The 16,290-nt window shown below is 40.2% G+C and overlaps 1 protein-coding gene across 4 annotated transcripts in view; it reads left to right on the top strand.

The window, feature by feature from the left end:
* Positions 1-16,290, top strand: part of LOC117804716 (chemokine-like protein TAFA-2) — a 154,079-nt gene that overhangs the window by 111,189 nt on the left and 26,600 nt on the right. For all 4 annotated transcript variants that reach the window (XR_004629234.1, XR_004629235.1, XM_034673043.1 and 1 more), the window contains exon 3: positions 14,991-15,146. Coding sequence is in view for 2 of the 4 variants with exons in the window: in XM_034673043.1 (XP_034528934.1) it covers positions 14,991-15,146 (156 nt within the window). In the remaining 2 variants the exon portion in view is untranslated. The remainder of the gene's footprint in view (positions 1-14,990; positions 15,147-16,290) is intronic.

Below are 16,290 nucleotides of genomic sequence, written 5' to 3' on the forward strand. Positions count from 1 at the left end.
AGACCAAGCTAACACTGAGCCCCTCAATCTATAAATAACAACGTTGAAATCGCAACTTCCTGGAGGGACTGAGATTTGAAGATCTAGTGGATGATTTTTATTTTTCATGGATAAGTGCTATCGTAGTTAGCATAGCCACATAGCTACATGTTCGTAGCTGTGTACCAAGACAAACGTCTACATACTGACAAATAAAACAACAAGAAACACTAAATCTGTGACCAATGGTTCAGAAAGGTCCTGCTGCAGGCGCCTCTCCGTCAGGATCAGATTCTGGATCAGATTTAGAGGGTTGAAGTAACGCGGGTCTGTGAGCAGCCATGTATATTCAGCCAGCATGTAAACATTAGATCAACGTGCCGGAGAGCCGAGGCCACATCCACTTCCTGAGGGGGCGTGGTCAGAGAGCTCATTCGAATTTAAAGGCACAGACACAGAAAACAGAGTGTTCTGAGGAGGGCTGAAGAAGAGGGGTTTACAGGCAGACCAAAATCTGATTTCAAAGTGTTTTTTTTTAGCATAAACTTTAAAGACATGTTTTGGTGACCTCTTAGACCAGTATATTTTGATGAAAAAGAGCGTAATATGTCACCTTTAATAACAGTCGTCAAAGGGTTGTGCCCAATCAGAATCAAGCATCTTACACAGCTGAAAGATCAGTAAGACATCCAGGTAATAAATATATATTAAAGTATATGATCTTCTTCTTATTCTCCACACAAACTTGTAATTTTATTATTGAGTATATATATACCATGAATGTGTTTTAAGCGCTTTTCTAAGAACTCAAAGTCATACTTTGTGGTAATACAGTGTAACTAATTGGTTCATAGCAGGGGGCGGTAGTGATTATTTATGCTGATTGCCACTCACCTTAAAAGAGGAAAGACAAAGCAGCAACAGAAGAAGAACCAGCTAGCCAGTCTTCACTACCACGTGTGGCTACTACTGCAGCCCAAATCATGTCATAGAAGATAACAGATGAAAGTGAGGTACCCTACCTGCACCCAAGTCTCCTTGCCAGTCGGGAAGCGTGAGGATGGCATTGTTGATTCCGCTCAAAAAACTAGGCATTATGTACAGTCCAGGTCTGGGGGACGAGGAAACAAAATAAAATACTTGTAGGAAAAAAGGAAAGGATGAAAAAGGAAGTGTTAAACAAAGGTAGGGACAGAGCTCTCCACAATGCCACTTGGGCCCTTGTGGCTCAGTATGCTCTTTGATTTGTTGCAACTCTCTAACAACAGATGTGACTTCGACTTCAACCAACCAACTCCCCAAAGGACATCCAGCCTCCTCTTATATAGCAGCTGGCTTCAACCAAGAGTGAGGGATAAATTACTTGTAATCAATTAACTCACCTCAGCCTCCTACCTGGTCTCCAATTGATCTAAACTGATGCTAAGGGGTTACAAAATCATTATCCAAACACATTTACATAAAGTTTATTCCCAAATTGCGCTTAAAGAGCATTTCTTATTTCACCTGTCAAAACACCCCTCCACTTCCTTTATACATAGCGCCTTCCGCTTGGCATGCCTCCATATAAGCCAATGGGAGGCCTTGGTTCTGGTTGGCAGTTCCTGGTTTTGCATGTGGAAGACAGGTGGCAAACAAAAGCTACCTTTTTTAAACCTTTTATGGACTAAATGGCTTATGTAAAGAAATAATAACTTTGTTTGATTTGCTTTGAGATATGGCCTTTGCAGACTTTCTACATTCAGGAATTTTGGTGTTTTAAGGGGCTTTCACTCACAGTGGGTAACATGCTATGCTAAATTGAAGAGAGGTCTCTCAGCCAGCTTGATGTTTAAAAAAAGAGTGGCTGTGTAATCTCACAGCATGCATATGAGCATTTGACTCTACAGGGCTACAGGTTGGCCTCATGACAGGGAGTTTTGGAGATTTCATAAAAAAGACGGGGTGTTTGATGAGGATAGGAAACGCCAAAGAAGAAGAACAGTTTTTATTTCATTAGAAGTTTGATCCAGCACCATCTTACAGACAGGACTCAGTCTGATCTCATCTTAATCCACCATGAGCAGAGCACTTTGCAGCATTTAGCAAGTTACAGTGGCAAGGACAAACTTCCTTTAACAGGCAGAAACCTCCAGCAGGACCAGACTCATGTTAGACACACATCTGCTGAGACCGAGTTGGAGAGAGGGATAGAGGGAGATGAAGAGAGAGAGAGAGATGATAGTGGGGAGACGGATAGCAGGCCACTTACTGCAGTGACTCAGGAACCTACGGGACAAGGGAGCTCAGGGACTCCAGACAGATCTAAGGTTAGTAACTTTAATGGGACAGGGAGAGAGAAAGTAAGTGATAGGCTTGTCTTGCCTTTCCTTACTTTAGTGATGTGTTTCTTTCAAAGTTTATTATAAATTGTGATTTTTTTTTTGGCCATGCATTCATGAGTTGAAAACCTGCCCTGTTTAGATATTCATTATAGAATTATGACCAAAAGGGGAACTCTGAAAAACATCATTATACTTTCATTGCTTCCCCAGACAAAAAGACAGACACTCCAGCACTTAGAGAACAACTTTCTAAGAATATTTCCAGGGTTAGTTATTTTTAGTCGCTTCCTTACAGATTGTATTTTTTTCTTTGAAGAACAAATAATTCAAACCTTCATTCTACATTTAATTGACTTGTCAGGAAGGACTGAATTGCAGTTTAAAGCTACTTTAAAGGACATAAGCCATACCATTCCAAACTCATTTCAGGACACTCATTAGACTAAATAAACCTTCAGAAAGAAACAAAACCCACACAAATCTGCTTCACAATTCGTTTTATTGATTTTGTAATTACAGTGCATGTAAGCATTGACAGTGTAAAAAAGTAGACATAATGAGTGTGTGCACCAATGACAGTACTTAAATACAACACAATACAACAATTTTACTGGCCTTTTCATGACCATGACCCAAAGCTCCTTCCACCCAAACCTCATTACTTACATAAGGAAAAAAAAACAAAGACAGACAGAAAGAGAGAGGGGAAGGGGGGCAACTAAGCTTCATCTGGGTGGACAGTTGTTTTGTTTAAAGGTGACATATCATGCAAAATTGACTTTTTAATGGTTCTTTACCTGAAATATGTGTCCCTGGCATGTCTACAAACCCCCCGACAATGAAAAAAATCCATTCTGCCCCTGTTTTGATTTCTCCACCTTTCTGTAAATGTGTGCTGAAACGAGCCGCTTCAGACTTCCGTGTTTTTGTTACGTAACAACAATATCCGGTCTGTCACTGAGTCAGAGCTCGGAGCTTGTTCAGCCCATAGACTGTATAAAATAATACTGAATCCCTCCCCCGTTTTTCATTACCTGCACAAATGTGTGCTAACAAGGAGCTTAGGAGGGAGGAATGCTAGTTGTAGGCTGTCTTAATAAACACAAAGGTCGGTTTTACTCCCCACGTCTGCAGATTTGAAGATCTAGTGGATGATTTTTATTTATCATGGATAAGTGCTAGCGCAAGTTAGCATAGCTACATAGCTACATGTCGTAGCTGTAGCTGTGTACCAAGACACTTCTACATACTGACAAATAAAACAACAAGAAACACAGAATCTGTGACCAATCCTTCAGAAAAGGTCCCGCTGCCTTTCTGGCAGAGGTCGGTTTGACTCCCCACGTCTGCAGATTTGAAGATCTAGTGGATGATTTTTATTTGTCATGGATAAGTGCTAGCGCTAATTAGCATAGCCACATAGCTACATGTTCGTAGCTTTAGCTGTAGCTGTGTACCAAGACACACGTCGACATACTGACAAATAAAACAACAAGAAACACTAAATCTGTGACCAATCCTTCAGAAAGGTCCTGCTGCCTTTCTGGTAGAGGTCGGTTTTACTCCCCATGTCTGCAGATTTGAAGATCTAGTGGATGATTTTTATTTATCATGGATAAGTGCTAGCGCTAGTTAGCATAGCCACATAGCTACATGTTCGTAGCTGTGTACCAAGACACACGTCTACATACTGATAAAAAAAACAACAAGAAACACTAAATCTGTGACCAATCGTTCAGAAAGGTCCTGCTACAGGCGCCTCTCCGTCAGGATCAGATTCTGGATCAGATTCAGAGGGTTGAAGTAACGCGATCTCTGAGCAGCCGTGTATATTCAGCCAACATGTAAACATTAGATCAACGTGCTGGAGCGCGGAGGCACATCCACTTCCTGAGGGGGCGTGGTCAGAGAGAAAACAGAGTGTTCTGAGGAGGACTGAAGAAGAGGGCTTTTCAGGCACGCCAAAATCTGATTTCAAAGTGTTTTTTTTAGCATAAACTTTAAAGACATGTTTTGGGGACCTCTTAGACCAATATATATTGATGAAAAAAGCGTGATATGTCACCTTTAAATACAACACAATACAACAATTTTACTGGCCTTTTCATGACCATGACCCAAAGCTCCTTCCACCCAAACCTCATTACTTACATAAGGAAAAAAAACAAAGACAGACAGAAAGAGAGAGGGGAAGGGGGGCAACTAAGCTTCATCTGGGTGGACAGTTGTTTTGTTTAGGTATTCCTTGAAGGGCCTCCACGTCTTTTCAAAATAACTTCTTGAACCTGCAAGTGAGAATCGGATCTTCTCAAGTTTAATATGACTAAGGATCTCCCTGAGCAAGCTGTTATGGGAAGGATGGAGTGTGTGCTTCCACCTGAACAGGATGAGGCATCTAGCTAGCAGAGTCATAAAGGCTAAGACATGCCGTTTGGTCGCTGAAAGGTTGGACACTCCAGAGGGTGGGACTCCAAATAGGACAGTGAGTGGGTCAGGGAGAAGGACTGTGTGAAATACTGTTCCCTATGTGTCAAAAAATTTGACTCCAAAAACCTTGTAGTTGCGGGCAGGACCAGAACATATGGGAGTGATTAGCAGGTGAATTCTTGCATCTGTTACAGGTGTCGTCAGAGTCCGGATACATTTTAGCCAGTTGAGTATTTTTGTAGTGTTCTCTGAAAATATCCTTACACTGCAAAAGACCGTGTCTGGCACACAGCAAAGCTGTGTGGACAAGAGCAAGGGTTTGCTCCCATTGGCCATCGGGTATAGACATGCCAAGTTCCTGCTCCCAAGTCTGCTTCAAACCAACACAAATCAAGTTAGTCTCAGGTGTTTTCCATTATTTGTTTTGTAAATGTATGTTTCAGTGCATGCAGTGAAAACAAATGTACATGTATGGATAGTGAGTTCATTTTTTCTGCATTGGGTTGTGGGTCATAAGAGTTAAAAGTACAGTAAATGTCTGCACTGCAGAACTGCTCACAGTCTCAGGTTGTGAGACCTTCTCTGTTAAATATTCCTTGTATTTTTCATGCAGGGAATCCTTTATTTATTTATGGCATCTTGCCTTTTTGGCTAGCCTCAGGTGAGAAGCAGACAGGGCTCCACCTGGGTAGAGTAAAAGGTTAACTGGGGACTTAGCGTCCATATGGTGAGTTCTTAACGACCGTGCCAACAGGACAAACTGAATTCTGTTATTTATACACCCTGGCATCACACCAGTCTTATAAAACTTTGACACAAAATCCACTAAACAACCACCGCGGCAGCATGTCCAGCGCTGGGGGGATCCTCTCCGTCACAGCAGCTGTGCAGCAGATCCAAAGCTGGGCTGTGGGATTCCCACGTGAAATGCTTTTCTCTGTATATGCTGGCAGGGGAAGCAAAGCAGGCTTCCACGTACAACTCTAAATCCAGTCAGAGAAACCACAGACTCTCAATGTGAAGCGTGTCCTTCAGAGAGGTACTGGCAGCACTTCTCTTTCATCTAAAGCGGCTCGGCTCGCTGTGTGTTTGTTCCTCACATCTCCTTTGTTGCGGGAGAGCAAGAGTGAGTATCATGCCGATTTTAAGTATCCACCTGCATTATCATTGATGTATAAAGAATCAAGAGGAGGTTAGTCTAGAGACGAGTAAAGAGCATAATCAAAATGGAATTTTCTCCCTTTCCCATCCTTCTGTCTTATATTTGACTTATCATTTTCTACCTGCTGTTAGCTTATATAATGTCCCAGCAGCCACAAGTTAGTGTTTGAAGCTGTGTTATTACAGACAGAATGAAACCAAAATTCATAACACTCTGAAATAAACATGTAGGGCAAGAGTGACTAGGCGTCCTTTGATACTGATATCAGTGGTTCAAAATGAACTTATAACCAATATGGCAGTCAATAAAGTGAATTAATGATAATGGAATAAAGTAGTACCTTAAGTATATGTAACTTTGGGAATACAGTTGTGCTCATAAGTTTACATACCTTGCAGAATGTATGATTTCTTGGGTAGTTTCTGTTGTCTTTATGATATAAAAAGAGTAAACACAGTTGTTTGATAAAAATTGTGCTTCACCCAACCACTAACCATGAGTGAAAAAAAAGTTTTTCTCTTATCATTTATATACTCTGAAAAATGGCCAAAAAAAACACAAATTCTGCTAGGGTATGTAAACTTATAAGCACAACTGTATATAGGACAATTTGGTTACTTCCCTGAACTTTGTGTCACTACCTGTGTTTTATGGGATCAGGATTAAAAAGGAGCCCACTTGGAGGAAAGGGAGTGAGGAGGTCAGATTATTTGTTAAACTGTGACAACCTTTGTCTGTCTCTTGATTCCAGCTATTGGTTGTTCTAGCAACTTAGCACTGCCCGCTTTAGCATAACCGGCTACTAGTGATGTGTAGGTCGCGAATGATCCGGCTCTAAGAACCGGCTCTTTGAAGTGAATGACGGGAGCCGGCTCCTGACTAGGAGCTTTTTCTCGTCTTTTTCTGTTAAAGCCTCACGTGATTGGTCAAGACATGGTGGCGTCTTGACCAATCACGTGTCTACATTGAGCAGAACGGGGAGGTGAGAGGTTACAGACACACACAGCACAGTGAGCACACCAACAGGAGGGAGACGAGAGGGAGAACATGCGCGACAGAGAGAACGCACTGGAAAGGTGAGAAAACGAGTGACTGCAGGAAACAGTAAACTTTAGACACATTTAAAAGGCATAGACTGTTTAAGGGCAGAGTGTAGACTGTGCAAGGTGAAAGTGTCATCAATCAGGGTCCACAAAAACCCTGCAAAGGCACATTAGAAGTGTCTGTGAAGGATCTCAGTCATCCAGGTCATGGACATTAGAACTGTTTATCCATTAGTGCAATAAGTGAAGAATAAAGACAGTGAAGGGAACCTGCTGTTAATGAAGATGTTTAAAAGTTTATAAATAATATACATACAATCAGAGATTGGACCTTTTTGTCTAATTGAGATGAGTCTTGTTTTTGTACTTTACAATTATTTTTTTAGAACTCTGCTCCATGTTGAGTATATAAATAAAGCCTTATGAATAATAAACATTTTATATAATGTATGTTTTTTACATTAGTAACTCATTTTACATGTAATTTTACATTATTTTAGGTCATACATTAATTTAAAAAAGAAAAAATCTGAGGAGCCACACAGGAGTCGAAAGAGCCGGCTCTTTGTAGTGAGCCGAGCCAAAAGAACCGGCTCTCTAAAAAAAGCTGGAATTCCCATCACTACCGGCTACAGCATTCAACGTAGTCCAGCTCAACCTGTTTGGTGACAAGAGACTGGAGTGCACTGTTAAAAGGAAAAAGCTGTGAAAACTCAAAATTTCAAGGCAACTGAGTTTTGAGTTTATCTAGAAATCTTACTTTTGAGCCAACTGTTATTTTTTGTTGAGATAACTTCTTATTCATATGTAGTGTAACTTAAAGTTTTGAGTTCTACAAACTAAGAAGTGAAAGTTGTGCCAACTTATTATTGTTTGTTCAGAAAATGTAGCTTTGTTACTGCACTTTACTGCACTGTTTTCACACCTGCAAGGTAGCTAGCTAATGTTCAAGGCAGCAGTTGTTGAACACAGGTAGTTGAGATAACTACTCTGATGTAGTTTGCAACAGGCCAGTTTCAGGCTAACAATTTTAAGTTTTCATTTTTAAAGTGGGGCGTTTGAAGGGAACCCTCCCCACTCATGAAAATCCCCGCCTTGGGCACTTGCGTACACGTGACATTGACGGGCAAATTAAGTGAGTTATTTGTGCAAATAAAGTGACATTTCCCTTGACTGAGCTCCCTATGTACCGTACAATTAAGGGTGTAAGACACGCCTTTTTTTGTCATCTAAAATATCAGCGATGTCTTGCATACTAGTGCAACATATATTCAGATTTTTACGGTAGGTACGAAAGAAGATGTGACAATTTATCAACTTCTAGGCACAATATTGATGCAAAACAGTGGTAGAGTAAGCCTTAACAAGATTACATTTATCAGGAATAAAAGACATTTAGAAACCTCCCAGAACATTGGAAATTGACTTTCCTATAGTACAACTCCATGACTTAATCCTTTGTAAACCAATTGATCGGTTAATTCCCATATCTTGAAATGTATAACTTTAAATTGATCACAGATTGATCCAAATACTGCCGTCTTTGTGATATTCAAAATGTAGTCTTGTCTGAGTATCATGAAACAACTGTGATTACTGTATAACTTTAAAGGTACTCTGGGTTTTTTGTCCACCTTTTGCACCACTGACAGTTGTTCCTGTGAGCCCTGTTGGCTTGTTTGTATCTTGTACACAAAGACAAAACTATCCATTCTCCTGCCAAACTGTACTGAACTTTGCCACTGGTCAGGAATGGATTGACACTGGAGAAGTTTATCAAGAGGTCAGCAACAGCAAGAAAGAATGTCTGCTAGCAAGTTAATGCTCGTGTAAACAGAGCAGAATCTATCCAGGGTTAGAACATTAGTCCATGCAATTACTTTTGCATTAAAATAATGTATTTAAAAATGTTAAATGTAACTTTTGTATGTTAAAAGAAAACTCCTCTGGATGTGTAAACTCAATCTGTTGCCCTTTTTATATTAATGACACTGTACTGTCTCGCCTTCAATAGGTGCATTTCGACCAAGGTTCCTGTGCCCACATTGTTGTCTGCGTTTAGACAGCGGGCTGAAGTCCCTGGTAGATTGTGCAAATCAGGCCAGTGACTTATGGAGGAAATAAAAAGTAAATGCACTACACCACCAGACCAGTAGAGGGCAGTAAAACAAAGATGAATGCCATTCATCACAGATGACACCATAGAAGCAGACGGACAGGCAGGTATCATTATAAGCAAAACACCAGTTAGCCTGTTAGCATGAAGAGACTCAGCTGGCGCTGTTTTAGATGGTGCTATATTTCATCACAGATGGATTCACTGAATCAACACGTGAGAGGAGATAAGCGCGAGTAGCAAAGACGTTTCAACACGGCTTTAAAATCCTTTTGAACTCAAAAAGCCGTGGCAGAGATCGGCCGGTGTTTTGGTTTAAACAGCGACCCTGTTAACTGGAGACTCTCAGCCGGATGCATCCCTCAAAAACGTCTTTAGACGATCATTTAATATCTGATGAGGATATTGAATCTTAAAACTCCCTCTGTGTTTGAACAGCTGTGTAAACTCCACAAACACTGTTACATTCAGCTGAAGGTCTCAAGTTTACAGGGTCACTTTTAAAGCCGTAACACCGGGAGAGACGCATTCACGGTGGGCTGAGAGAAGACTACTGTTACAAGCTGCTAAATCAGAGAATCACAGCTTCTTCTTTTGAAAAGTACACACACATACAAAAAAGATAGAACAAATAAAAACTAATGAAAGAAAAGAGAAATCAAGTGAATCACAGATGTGTGTGATGTTATTGTGGACAGAGGACGGAATAAAAACACTGCTGTTAATCTACCAATCAGACACGTTCAGCATCGCAGGCCCTGCCCCCCAAAAGCCCCGGGGCTTTTTGGAAAGTACTATCCCCCTAGCAGGGGCTTTTTAGGGGGGAGATTATCTACCCCTGAACTAAATTTAGACCCTTGTTCCATTGGTCGAAATGCACGTAGTTCAGGGGTAAAGTCCCTAGTTCCGGGGTAAAGTTCCTCCGGTTGAAATGCCCCATAAATGAATATCACAGCGGTGTGATGGTGGGACTGCTGTGTTGCCATCCAAGGTAAGGATGCCAACAGAGGACGAGAAGACGGTAAAGCGGAGCACTGTTCTATGTGTGTGCATGTCTGAGTGTGTGTGTATGTGAAGCTCCTGCTGTGTGTTCAGCTGCCGTGCTTCTGCAACGCGGTAATGCAATGTGAAATCACACACTAGGACACCAATGATGGGCTGTGTGGAATCAATATGGAGGTGTGATGACAGCGGAACTTCTTTACAGCGCTGTTGTGGACGCTTGTGCTAACTTGAGACTTAACAGAATTCCCTAAAACTGCTCTGTCATGCCAAATTGTACTCTTTTTGGCATTATCCTCCTGTGTTAAATTGGTGGAGTGTTCCTTTAAGACCATTTAGTGCAAGCTGCAGCTCTAAGCAGTGTAATTGAGGTAGCCTATCACATACTGGCATTTCAAAGCAAGGAACATTCCCTTAATCTTCTGGGGGGAAAAAAAGTTACCTTTTGAATAAACAATATCTCAGGTATATATTCAATGACTGGAACTGATCCTGCTCCAGATCTCTCACAACAAAAAGCAGCTCTTAAAAAAAACCTCAGACATGTGATGGGAAAAGCACAGCTCTGCAGTATTTGGAGCCAATTTCCAGATCATGCTCCATTGTCTGAATTATTTAGAGCCTGAGCTGCTCCTCTCTCTTCTAATTGCTTGTGACATTTTCTTGAGGTGTCCTTCTGCTGAGACTCTCTTTCTCCTGCAGCAGCGGTAAACAGTAAATCCGAAATGACTCTGTGCGATCCTCCCTCACCGTCTGTACTGAGGCAGCTCAACCAAACCCAGATAATTACGCTTTCACTTCAGCATGTTGTATTAGTGGACAGCAACACTTTCCAGCTGCTGTAACAACCGACATCTGAGACTAACTGTGATGAAATCAGCTGCTAGAATGGGAAGATATGAAACCTGGCAGAGGTGTGCAGCAGCTGTTGTGTATCACGATGCCTCTGGAATCGACTTTCCCTCCTTTATTTAATATTCAGAAAACACAGAACAGTAAGAAAAACTTTCAGCCTGACTGATATACACTACCATTCAAAAGTTTGGACACACCTTCTCATTTAATGGTTTCTATTTATTGTAATTATTTTCAACATTGTTGATTAATGTGGGGGTGGCAGTAGCTCAGTCCATAGGGTGGCTTGGGAACCAAAGGGTCGCCGGTTCAAGTCCCAGTATGGACGAAGCTTGGCAAGTGGACTGGTGGCTGGAGAAGTGCTGGTTCACGTGCCTGGGCACTGTCGAGTTGCCCTTGAGGAAGGCACCGAACCCCCAACTGCACTGGGTGCGCTGGTTGACGCTAGTATCCTCACTCTGACATCTCTCCCCAAGCATGTTCAATGCATGTGTGTGCATTTCTATGTATATACCAAAAACTGTATGTGTAGTATGTCCAAAAATAGCATGAGTGGAAAAATTGAATTCCCCTCCTGGGGATTAATAAAGTGTCTTTCTTTCTAATACTGAAGACATCAAAACTATGAAATAATCTGGTTTTACCATAATCTGGATTACAACAGTAGTCAAATAGGGCTATCCATTGTGTACTAACCCTACCTCTGAACAACACAACTGATGGTCTCAAACATATTAAGAAGGCAAGTCATTCTACAAATGAACTCTTGACAAGGCTCATGTTCATTAGAAACCATTCCAGGAGACCACTTCATGAAGCAGACTGAGAGAATACCAAGAGTGTGCAAAGCTGTCATGAAGGAAAAAGGGGGCTGCTTTACAGAATCTAAAATATAAAACATATTCTGCTTTGTTTAACACTTTTTCCTTCATTCAATAATTCCATATATGTTCTTTCATAGTTTTGATGTCTTCAGTATTAATCTACAGTGTTTATAATCCTTAAAATAAATAAAAACCCTTGAATGAGAAGGTGTTTCCAAACTTTTGACTGGTAGTGTTTCTGTAGGCCAATATCATCATGCTGATATTTGACCTATCAGGCTATCACACATTTACCCATATAGGATTTTCTATATTATTTATTAAAAAAAATAAAATAATAATTCTATAAAAAAATGTTTTCTTATTTTTAAAAGTTAATACATTTTCTATAATATTTGCCTTTAATTAATGTTGTTATTTACAGCTTCATTAGAAAAAAAAAACTTCTCTTAAGGAGACTTTCTTTTTGTTTTATATTGAAGTGGGGTTATATGAGGTTCTTGTAAAGATAAAGTTTATCCAAAGGGATGCTGGTCAGCTCTGCTCCTGTGTGAACAGCTGCTTGTTTCTGCAAAGGTGTGCACTAAAATAACTCTAATGAAATATACATGATAACGGTTTCCCACTATTTAGCAAACACCTGAACATGTAACAACCTGCAGTCTGTTAATTTTGTGTCCTGCTTAGAACAACACGGCCATCTCCACCTAAAATAATGTGTCATTATTAAATACATTTTACTTATGGGCGCCTTTCAGAACACTCAGGGTCATCTTACAAATGCAACAACAATAAAACAATATAAGAGAAGACAGTATGCGATAAAACAAACAACATAACAATATAAAAAAGAACATTATGAATGGAATAATGAAATGCAATAAAAGGCACGTGTATATAGTGAATATGCATTTCTAAAAAGATGGGTTTGTAGGTGGGATTTGAAACTTGGAAGAGAGTTTAAGTTACAGATGGTTTGTGGTAAAGAGTTCCAGAGACCATGGAGGTCAAGTGAGCATGAGGTACGGTGAGGAGGCTAAGTTATATTATTGGGGCATTTTCGCCTTTATTGATACAACAGCTGAAGAGAGACAGGAAATGTGGGGAGCAGAGAGTGGGGGAAGACCATAGACTGTATAAATAAAGGACATAGTATCTGTGACGTCAACCATCTGTCTTTGAAGCTCTGTTTTGAAGCCAATCGGTGCCATATTAGAAATGCTGAAGTCAACATAACTGCTGTCGAGCTAGTGTGACGTAAAGAGGCGGGCTTTGAGCCTCCCAGCCAACAGCTACAGTGTTCCCGCCTGTCAGTCAAGTCAGCTGTGCCTGTCATAATGGAAAACTCGTAATCTTAATATCTTAAGAAAACATGTTTATTTCTGCTGTAAAGATCGGCTTTTTTCAATGGGTGTGTATGTGGTTTCCAGTATTTCTGGAGCCAGCCTCAAGCGGACACTCGAGAAACTGCAGTTTTAAATGGTTGAGGCTGGGACTTGAGCCAGCAACCTCTGCGACGTGGACTATAGCCTCAGTACATGGGGCGCGCTTAGACCCCATACTGAATATTTTGAAGTTACATTCCATATTTTGTCCTCACTCAAGGGCGCCAGGTAGGAAGATTCTAAGAGCCAATGACAAACAGGGGCCCCAGAATTCATAAGAACATTTGAGGCTCAATCAATCAATCAATCAATCAATCAATCAAGCTTTATTTATAGGGCACCTTTCATACAAATCAAATGCAACCCAAAATGCTTTACAGCGATTGAAACACAAGAAAGAAGCAGAAATAAAATTATGGCAAGACATATTAGGGGAAGATAATAATAATAATAATAATAATAATAATAATAATAATAATAATAATAATAATAATAATAAATAATAATAATTACAATTAAAATTGAAATAATATATAATAAAATAGAGAGTAATGCACACCAAAAACAAAGTATGTGTAATTAAAATAAGCTAAAGCATCAAAATTAAGGATACAATAGTTAAAATAAATAGATTTAAAAGGTAAGGATAAGAGTTGAAAATAAAACTAAGGCTAAAAAGATCAATACAACTGAGTAGATAAATAAAAATAAATACATGAATGAATAAATACATAAAAATAGAATAAGCTAACAGTTAAAATTACTAAAATAATAAAGCAACATTTAAATCAATATTACAGTAGGAGGTAGGTAATAAAATTGTTAAACCCTATATAAAAGCCAGACTGAATAAATATGTTTTTAGTTTACGTTTAAAAGTCTCAGTATCTCTATCAGCGCCTCTCAGATCCTCCAGCAGGCTGTTCCATAGTTCAGGAGCATAGTGGCTGAAAGCAGCTTCACCAAATGTTTCTGTTCTCCTCTGAGGAACAGCTAAAAGAGAGGAGCCGGAGGATCTGAGAGGCCTTCCTGGTTCATACAATAAAAGCATCTCTGAGATGTAGTCTGGTGCAAGGCCATGCAGCGCCTTAAAAACTAGTAAAATCATTTTAAAATCAATACAAAAAGCCACAGGCAGCCAATGTAAAGATTTTAAAACAGGCATTATGTGTGCTCTCCTTCTGGTCTTGGTTAAAACTCTAGCTTCTGCATTTTGTATTAGTTGCAGTTTGTTTATTGTGTTCTTTGGAAGACCAGAAAGGAGAGCATTACAGTAGTCCAGCCTGCTGGTTATAAAAGCGTGCATTAGTCTCTCTGTGTTGCTCATTTGCGGTTGTGAAGTCGTTGGGCCCAATATTCTAAGTGTACAACTGTTCTTAGTAGTCAATTAGACACTTTTAAAAATCTAGCTCATCACCTACTTACTGTTTAAAAACTAATGTATGTTTATGATCTGTTTCAAGGCACCCATCATTGACTGTTTCAAGGCCTGTCTTTTTTTCTGCTGTTGAACTCCAGTGATATCATGAAGTTTCATTGATGTCCAACACTGGTATCTGTCAGTGTCTGTCAGTTAAAGCAGACTGATCAGTGGTGATCAGCTGAACCGTTATAAATGGATGGAGAGAAGAGGATGTTTCCTTGTTTCTTTCCCCCCTTTCTTAATGTCCTTGCATTTCTCCTTGCATCTCTAGTTGGAGGAGCTAAGACGTGAGGAAAAGATGCAAGTGGAGTATGCATGAATGCAACTTCAGAGACATGAGGCACAGCCAAAAGGGCACAAAGAGAGTTATGTGTATGTATATGACTATTGTATCACTTCTGCATCAACTCCTTTTTTTGATTACTCTTTCTCTCTTTCTTGTGTCTCCAGCAGCGCATCATGTCCGGACAGGAACCTGTGAGGTGGTGGCGTTGCATCGCTGCTGCAACAAGAACAAAATCGAGGAGCGGTCACAAACTGTGAAGTGCTCCTGCTTCCCCGGGCAAGTGGCCGGCACCACCAGAGCCGCCCCGTCGTGTGTAGATGGTACGCTCCAGCTGAATATTTCATGGGTCATCTTCTTCTTCTTCTTCATTTTTGCTGATGCTCCTCTCCACAAATCTGGAGGATTAGTTTTGCTGAGCTCAACGATAAGTGTTCCAGCAGACACTAAGTCACTGGAGTATCATTTCTTAGATGCTGTGAGGAAGGAACTTAAATCAAGAGAGAAAAAGGAGTCTGAGATTATCTTAACTGAATACAACTAATCCTGCGTTGGATCATTAAGAATCGTCTTAATTATATTTTCAGTTAAAGGTTACATATCATGCACTTTTTAATGGTTCTCTACCTGAAATTTGTGTCCCTGTCTACAAACCCCCCGAGAATGAAAAGAATCCATTCTGCCCCTGTTTTGATTTCTCCACCTTTCTTTAAATGTGTGCTGAAACGAGCCGTTTCAGTTTTCAGTGTTTTTGTTACGTCACAACAATATCCGGTCTGTCACGGAGTCAGAGCTCAGAGCTTGTTCAGCCCATAGACTGTATAAAATACAACTCAACCCCTCCTCTGTTTTTCATTCCCTGCACACATGTGTGCAACAAGGAGCTTAGGAGGGAGGCATGCTAGTTGTAGGCTGTCTTAATAAACACCAAGGTCGGTTTTACTCCCCACGTCTGCAGATTTGAAGATCTAGTGGATGATTTTTATTTATCATGGAAAAGTGCTAGCGCTAGTTAGTTCTTCTCAAAGGGCTAGTAACTCTTTACACCCAATACAAGTCAACTCTTTTGTGTTTCAAACATAAAAGAATTAGGCGAACATTTAAAACTCACTTACAGAGTGGTTCCTTGCAACCTGCAGCCCTGCAGCCCTGGTTTTAAATAATAATCTGAAGTAATATTAACAGATATAATCTTTAGTAACTGATTATCAACAAGTCTTTGCTGACTAAATGCAAAAATCAAATAGTCAAAAACTAAATCTGGCTCCAGAGGTCAAACAGCAGACAGCGTTGCTTGGTCTCACAGCAGTTTTCTTAAAGCGATCCTGCTTCTTCCTCAGGACACTAAACTGCTCATATTTGTGACAGTTCAAATATCAGGGTTTGAATTCAGGCCCTTGAACCTTGAACCTTCTTATATAATGTGTTGATGCAGGTGTTCCATTCATCTTGATATTTCACTGATAC

Source organism: Notolabrus celidotus, chromosome 21, assembly GCF_009762535.1.
Source record: "Notolabrus celidotus isolate fNotCel1 chromosome 21, fNotCel1.pri, whole genome shotgun sequence".
NCBI lineage: Eukaryota > Metazoa > Chordata > Actinopteri > Labriformes > Labridae > Notolabrus > Notolabrus celidotus.